This window comes from Gavialis gangeticus, unplaced genomic scaffold (assembly GCF_001723915.1).
Source record: "Gavialis gangeticus isolate Ggan-Ray unplaced genomic scaffold, GavGan_comp1, whole genome shotgun sequence".
Lineage (NCBI taxonomy): Eukaryota > Metazoa > Chordata > Crocodylia > Gavialidae > Gavialis > Gavialis gangeticus.
The window spans coordinates 46,664,300-46,672,063 of NW_017728998.1; the positions used below are offsets into that span (position 1 = coordinate 46,664,300).

Below are 7,764 nucleotides of genomic sequence, written 5' to 3' on the forward strand. Positions count from 1 at the left end.
GGGGGGGGGGGGCACATGCCCCCCAGTGGCCAGTCAGCGGTGGCCGTGGGGGAACCCTTCCCCCCAATCTCACCAACTGGGGGGGAAGGTCCCCCCGCATGGCTGATCGTGCGAACTGGGAAGTGCAAGTGGTGCTCCCAAAAGTGCCAGTGGCGCTTCACCTTGTGCCCCCACTCCCCGGCCAGCACTCACAGGGAGGGCATAGGCACTCCTGCAGCCCCCCTGCCCATCACCTAAGTGGGGAGCATTGCCTGTCAGGGGGTGCACATGCACCCTGTGCATCCTCTACGTGTCACCCCTGGTCCCTAGCATAAGTTAAAGGACTGTTTAGAAAAGCTGCACGTATACAAGTCCATGGGGCCGGATGGGAAGTACCTGAGGGTGCTGAGAGAGTAGGCTGATGAGATTGCATAGCCACTGGCCATCATCTTTGAAAATTCATGGCAATTGGAAGAGGTTCCAGATGATTGGAAAAGGGTAAACATAGTATCCATATTTAAGAAAGGGAAAAAGGAGGATCCAGGAAACTATAGATTGGTCAGCCTCACCTTGGTCCCTGGAAAAATCATGAAGTAGATCGTCAAGGAATCCATTTCTAAGGACGTGGAGGAGAGAAAGGTGTTTAGGAACAGTCAGCATGGATTCAACAGGGGCGCATCATGCCTGACCAACCTGATTGCTTTCTATGACGAGATGACTGGCTCCGGATGCAGGGAGACCAGTGGATGTGATATACCTTGATTTTAGCAAGGCTTTTGATACAGTCTCCCGCAACATTTTCGCAGGCAAGCTAAGGAAGTATGGGCTGGTTGAGTAGACTGGATGTAAGGTGGATAGAAAACTGGCTGGAGCAGCGGGCTCAGAGAGTAGTAATCAATAGCTCGATGTTTAGTTGGCAGCTGATATCAAGTGCAGTGCCCCAGGGCCAGTTTTGTTCAATGTCTTCATCAACAACCTGAAAGATGGCATAGAGTGCAGCCTCAGCAAGTTTGTACATGACACCAAGCTCGGGGAAATAGTAGATAAACTGGAGGTTAGGGCTAGGTTTCAGAGTGACCTAGACAAATTGGAGGATTGGGCCAAAAGAAATCTCATGAGGTTCAACAAGGACAAGTGCAAAGTCCTGCACTTAGGATGAAACAATACCATTCACCAGTACAGGCTGGGAGCTGACTGGCTGGGCAGCAGGTCTGCAGAAAAGGACCTGAGGATTACAGTGGACAGTAAGCTGAATATGAGCCAACACTGTGACCTTGTTGCAAAGAAGGCTAACAGCATACTGGACTGCATTGGCAGGTGTGTTGCCAGTAGGTCAAGGGAAGTGATTATTCCCCTGTATTCAGCACTGGCGGAAGCCACATCTGGAGTACTGTGTTCTGTTTGGGCCCCCTACTACAGAAAGGAGAGTCCAGTGGAGAGAGTCCAGTGGAGGGCAGTGAAAATGGCTTGGGGGGCTGGGGGACATGACTTCTGAGGAGAGTCTGAGAGAACTGGGCTTATTTAATCTAGAGAAGAGAAGATTGAGAGGGGATTTTATAGCAGCCTTGAACTACCTGAAGGGTGGTTCAGAAGAGGATCGAGTTACACTGTTCTGGTGGCAGATGACAGAACAAGGAGAAACTGTCTCAAGGTGCAGCAAGGGAAGTCTCGGTTAGATAGGAAGAATTTTTTCACTAGAAGGGTAGTAAAACACTGGAACGGGTTACCCAGAGAGCTGGTAGAAGCTCCATCCTTAGGGGTTTTCCAAACCCAGCTAGACAATGCTTTGGGTGCTGTGATGTAGTTGGGGGTGGTCCTCCTTTGAGCAGGGGGTAAACTGACGCACATGTTTGAGCTAAAACTTTCAAAAGCGCATAGGTGACTTGAGAGCCAGAGTCCCATTTATTTCCAGTGAGACTTAGGGCTCTCCGTTGCTTTTGAAAAATAGGCTTTTCTAGAATTGGGGGAATTTCTATTTGTTTAAGTATGCCTGGCTCCAGTGGCAGCCAGGGAAGGCAGATTATGTGAAAGCAGTTTGTCTGGAGCTTGCAACAGAGGGAGTGTGTGTGTGTCTGTGTGCTTGGAACAGAGGGTGTGTGTGTGTGCTCTCAGGTTCTTTTGTACTCATTGAAAGCGCCCGGGTAACAGAAGTGCAGAAGCTGGGGTCCAGTCTCACTATAGGGAAGCTTCAAGGTTTTCCCTTGTGAGAAGTGGAGGCCTAAGACTTAGTAAAAAGGGAAGTGCCTAGTAGTGAAGTGTGGTGCATGCAGCAATCCCTAGGAGTGCTGATCTTATCAGCTGACTCAGAGGCCGCTCGCAGAGAGTGTTGATCGAGACCTGGGGGTCATGATTGACTGGAAGATAAATATGACCCAACAGCGTGATGAGGCTGCCAAAAGGGCCAATAAAACTTGGGCATGTGTCAGCCACTGTGTGGCCAGTAGATCCAGGGAGGTACTTCTCCCTCTTTATTCAGTGTTGGTGAGGTCTCTGTTGGAGTACTGTGCCCAGTTCTGAGCACCACGCTTCAAGAAGGACATGGATAAGCTCAAGAGGGTACAACGACAGGCTGCCTGTTTGATTGAAGACTTGGGGGACAGGCCCTATGAGTAGAGGCTCCAGGAACTGAGCCTGTTCAGCCTGAGGAAGAGAAGGCTGAGAGGTGACTTGATAGCTGCCTACAAGTACATTGTGGGGAGTATCAAGAACTAGGAGAGCAACTATTCAGGAGGGCACCTCAAGGGAGGACATGGACTAGTAGGCATAAACTAATAGAGGGTAAATTCAGGTTGAATATAAGGAAAAACTTCTTCTCTGTAAGGGTCACCAGAATCTGGAACTGCACTCCCAGCAGAGGTGGTGCAGTTGCCATCCTTGGAGGTGTTCAAGATGAGGCTCGACAGGCACCTTGCCGAGCTCATCTGAGCCCAATACTTCCTGCCCATGGCAGTGGACTGGATTTGATGATCCCACAGGTCCCTTCCGGTTCTGTGATTCTACGATTCTAACTTCAAATCCTGGTATAATTTGCATTAGTTTACAAAAGCACAATAAATTATGCTGCTGTAAATATGCTGTGTGCCCAGGCCTTTAAGTAAGTGTTCTTGCTCAGAAGTTTTATGAACAACTGCAGAAAGAAACACTTCCGTAAAGAAAAACATAAAAGGCTAACATTTTTAAAAGTGTCCTTGGAACATGCCCACCCATGCAGTTGAGTTCAACATTGCACATGTAATTTCAGAGGCCCTTTAAAATGGGCCTTCTAACCCCTCAGTACTAATACAGCACCAGTGTTGTGTAGCTAAGATACGGAGAGGGTAATTCAGAGATGCTGGTACTTCCTGTATAAGCATGTTACCTGAAGTGGCAAAAAAATGGAGGCTGTGCTACAGTGGCTCCTCTTGGAGCGTATGCTGGCTTACAGGATAAGGACAGCAGAGCCCTCTGCTCGGCTCTGCTCTGCTCTGCTCTGCTTGGGACAGAGTTTGCTTTCTGGCAGCTGTGCATGGTAGGAGCTGGAAGAGCACGGCTCAGTATCAAAGTGTATTCTGTCTGCAGAGCTCCAAGGCACTGTCAAAGCCTGTTAAGAGAGAGAAGTCTGGGCTCCCTTTTTACTGCTAGTAAATGCTCACAAACCCACCATTCCAAGCAGCTGAGAATCTTCTTTTACAGTTAACATTAGATACATATTTTAGTTAAAAAATCATGACAGTCTGTTGGATTCATTTGTGTAGCAGTTGGCTGCCTCCTCTGACATTTTTTCAGGTCTGCAGAGTTAGCGTCATGAAATTATGGGTCTTGTCCTTACTGCTCCTTTACCACATGTCTGGAGCCCCAGAGTGGGGAATACACTGACTCTGCCACTAGGAATCCTATGTGCAATGAGTTTGGCCCCAGTTGTCCTACAGCCCCCATTCAAACATGGAAAGAGGAGCCAAAGTCACCCTGTGACTTGCTGCATTGTTCACTCCAAAGGGTCAACCGGTGGAACAGCTGCAATATTTGTTTCATAGAGTTAAAATCAGAAGGAATCATTAATCAGATTGTCTGATCTCCTGTATAGTGTGGGCCATTATATTCCATGCAAATACCCTATATCAAGCCCAATAACTTTATTTAAAGTACTGAAGTCCCAGCAGGTGACCAGGTGACAAACCTGCTAGACAAAACATGATCAGGCTACATCTCACATATGGAGTGAGGCTGCACAGTAACTGGAAACAAAGATATTCCTGTAATATTTCACATATATTTCCTGGCTGACCCTGTATGGTGTACAATGGACTTCAAGAGATGGGATAAGAGAGAGTGTGGTCCAGTGATCTGAAGTAATCAGAGAATCCTCCTTGGATGCCTGGCTGCGGTGTCTTACTCTTAGGTCAGAGTCACGCTGATTGCCTGATTTGAGGTTAGGAAGGAGGTTTCTACCTAGTGAGGTTAGCAGAGATCTTTGGGGTGGTTCTCATATTCTGGAAGCTGCAAGAGAATTCAGTGTGGGTGGACACTGTTTAAATACCCTTCCCCTTAGCATTTGCTCTGCTTCTGTGGGATGCAGGCTACTGGGCTTGATGGGTCTATGGTCTGACCCAGTACAAGACTTCTTATGTTCTCAGGTTTGTTGTTGGGGGAATTTGTCTGGATCACCTTATCTCTAATTTACTTTATGGTTATTGGCTGAATGCAGTGGTTAAACTTAAGGCAGAACTGCTGGGAGTTGAGCCTGTGTCTCAGATCGGCCTTGAGACAGCTGGGAGAGAGCAGATAAAGAGATACATTGTTTTATCTGGGGCCCTGCAGGGCATTACCAGCACTTATCAAAAATATATTTTAAAACCAGCTATAGGAACTTCATGTCTTATGAACTCCAATATCTCAGATGTGAGTCTGAGTGTGGTTTTGCCTGTGATCACTCACTGGAGGAATTCATTCGCTCTGGCATGCTGAAGATTATAAAAAAAGAGAAGAAAGAAAAAAAAACAACAACCCAGGGACAAGTAGCAGTGCCCAGAGATTGAGGTTTAAAAATTGGCTGCTGCACATTTGGCAGAACCTCATGTATGGAAACTTCCTGTGGGTTTGCACTGTGCAGACTGGATTGTTTAGAATGATCATTCAGCCTCATGCCAATGAAGGACTACAAAGATATTTTCAGGATGATTGCCAATAAGTGTCAAAAATTCAGATACATCGTATAGATAAAACCACAGTAACATATGGTATAAATGAATCTGAATTCTAAACTTCTAGTTACTTATGTTCTAAAAACCTGGCTGTTACCAGCCTAGTCATATAATCCAGGGAGTTGGGCATCTCAACAGTTTTAACAAATACCACAAGAAACTTCTTCTTATCTTTAAACATCAAAGCTCCTTTTAAAATTTGGCCTGATGTTCAAAGGAGCACATGGGCATTTAAAACATGATAGAGATGGTGTTCAGGAGCTGGATCAAATTATTCTCATAAGCATCTACAAAAGGCAGTGCCTGAAATCTAGGTACCCTGTTCCAGAAGGTAATCCACATTAACAGGATTAGGGGTGTAGAATTCCCAAACAATTAGTGAAGACGGGTAGCTCCAGAGCAGGGGTGGGCAATTATTTTGGGTGAAGGCCCACTTACTGAGTTTTGCAAGCCATTGAGGGCTGCATGACAGGCAGCCAGGGGCAGATAAATACTAATTTTTAAAAAATTTTAGGGACCCCATGGGCTGGATAGAATGGCCTGACGGGCTGCATCTGGCCCATGGGCTGTATTTTGCCCACCGCTGCTTCAGAGGATGATTCAGGCCACCTAGGCGTTAAGCAGGGAGTCTCCTAGAAGCAGCCAATAAGGAATGCACAGGGGTATGTCTGAACTCCTGTCTCTCCTCAGACCTTGGGCATCTGACTGGCATGTGAATGTTTGGCACCCTTGTTCTCTTGGGATCCAAAGTGCCCAGAAGTGAGGTGCCTAATTTACAATGACAACTGCATTTAGTTTAAAGAAAAATATAGCATCCTGCAGTCTCTGTTAAATACAGAATTTCTCTGGGAGGGTAGAAACTTGTGTTTTGGTCACTGCTTCCCAGGTTGTTTGTTCATTTTACCTTAGGTGGTCAGTGGCTAAAAAATAGAAATCACAGTAGGAGCAGAGACCAAAATCCAGGTTCTGCAAATGTATGGGGTAGAGTGCTTCACTTGGTAGAGAACTCAGTGCTGCTGGGACTTGGGCAGGCTTTAGGCACATTCCAGCTCCCATCTGGATTACAGTGGAGCTCAGGTAGAATTTGGTGCCTAACATTTGGTAAGCTCCAGCCCACACCAGTAAAAGGCAGCCAACTCCTGGTTTACTGCTGAGTGAGTCTCCCACTTACCAAGTGGGAGACTCACTCAGAATTGGTTCCCAGACCTCTGTGGTTTGAAAGAGCTCAAACCACACCCCCAGTCTCCCAGGAGAATGCCAGGTGAGAGCTGAGGCTGGAGAGGGGGCACTCTCCTCTTCTCCCATTGAACCTGCAGCACTGGAAGGCAGCCAGGCATGCAAGATGTGTTGGATCCAAAATAAAGAGCAACAAGTAATGCACGTGGCTGTAGCCTAGTGGTGCCGATACTCAGCTGGGAGGGACTGAGTCTTGGGTCCTGGTCCCTGCGTCCTGGATTGTTTGTTCATTTAACTTTTAGCAGGTACTGGGTAAAAAAAAAGAAGTTGGGACTCTGGAACTCTCCCCTCCCTGCCGCCAAGTGAGTCTCTAACCACTAGGCTGCCGAGTCAAGTTCCTTCTCATTTGCTTTCTTTTGGGCCCATGGATCTTACATGTTGCATAATCCCAGCTTCAGCAGCTGGGGTAGAGAGTACGTCTCAATATAGTTGATAGCCTGGTGGATAAGGCACTCTCCTGAGAGATGGGAGATATGGGTTTGGCCCTCTCGGGTGTATCATAGTGTTAATACATTGGAAAGTACATCAGAGTGGTTCAAAGATGCCACAAAATGGCCACCACAAAGCAAGGGCTCCTCAGCAGAAGCTAAAACTTTGTTTCCATCCTAGCCCATGAGTCCCAATCAGTCTGTAATAGAGCTCCAGACCCTACACTGGTAGTGATGGGACAAGCAGAGAGGAACTTCCAGCCTGGATTAAAAGATACGATTTTGTCTTAGTTACTAATGACACTGCGTTAAAAGTGAAGGAATGTTGGAACTCCACGTTTGCTGACTCTCTTGATGATGTTTGTTTTGCAGATTTCTCTGAATTTAAACAGTAGAAGTCCATAACATTGTCTTCCCTTTCAGGAGCTTGATGTTACACTGGTTTAGATTCAAGTCCTTCAAGACACCACTGACTTGCTTAAAAATCACTGCTCCTTTTGCAAAGTTAAAATAAATCAAGGAGAAGTCTTTTAGTCTTGGGTTGTTTCTGTACAAAATCTTAATGTGGAATCAGAATGTTGTCTCCCTTCTTAAATATGTGAGCTTTGGAATAAAGTTCTGTAGGAAACTTGACTGGGAGGAGGAGCCCCAGAAGTCCCTGAAGACTGTCTTTCATCACAGTGGAACAGAGTGTGGTGACATCAGTGTTGGAATGCTGATGTGAATGGAAGTAGCAGAAGTGATGCACTGTATTCTTCCATGAATAGAAAATCCTGTATAAAGGGTGACTGAGGGGCTGTCAATAGCCAGGTCCCACACAGATGAAATGTTAGGAAGAAGGTGAAACCTAGCAACTGTACTTGTGTTCCCTTTCAGGGACGCACTGGATGCTGCTACCCTGCTTTATAATGAGGTGGATGAAGGTGTCCATCGGCTGGTGA

At 46.6% G+C, this 7,764-nt stretch overlaps 1 protein-coding gene across 5 annotated transcripts in view; it reads left to right on the forward strand.

Moving 5' to 3' along the window:
- The window catches only part of PLEKHG4 (pleckstrin homology and RhoGEF domain containing G4), a 172,352-nt gene that overhangs the window by 96,257 nt on the left and 68,331 nt on the right, over nt 1-7,764 (forward strand). For all 5 annotated transcript variants that reach the window (XM_019505853.1, XM_019505857.1, XM_019505856.1 and 2 more), the window contains one exon: nt 7,700-7,746. In XM_019505853.1, coding sequence (XP_019361398.1) covers nt 7,700-7,746 — 47 coding nt within the window. The remainder of the gene's footprint in view (nt 1-7,699; nt 7,747-7,764) is intronic.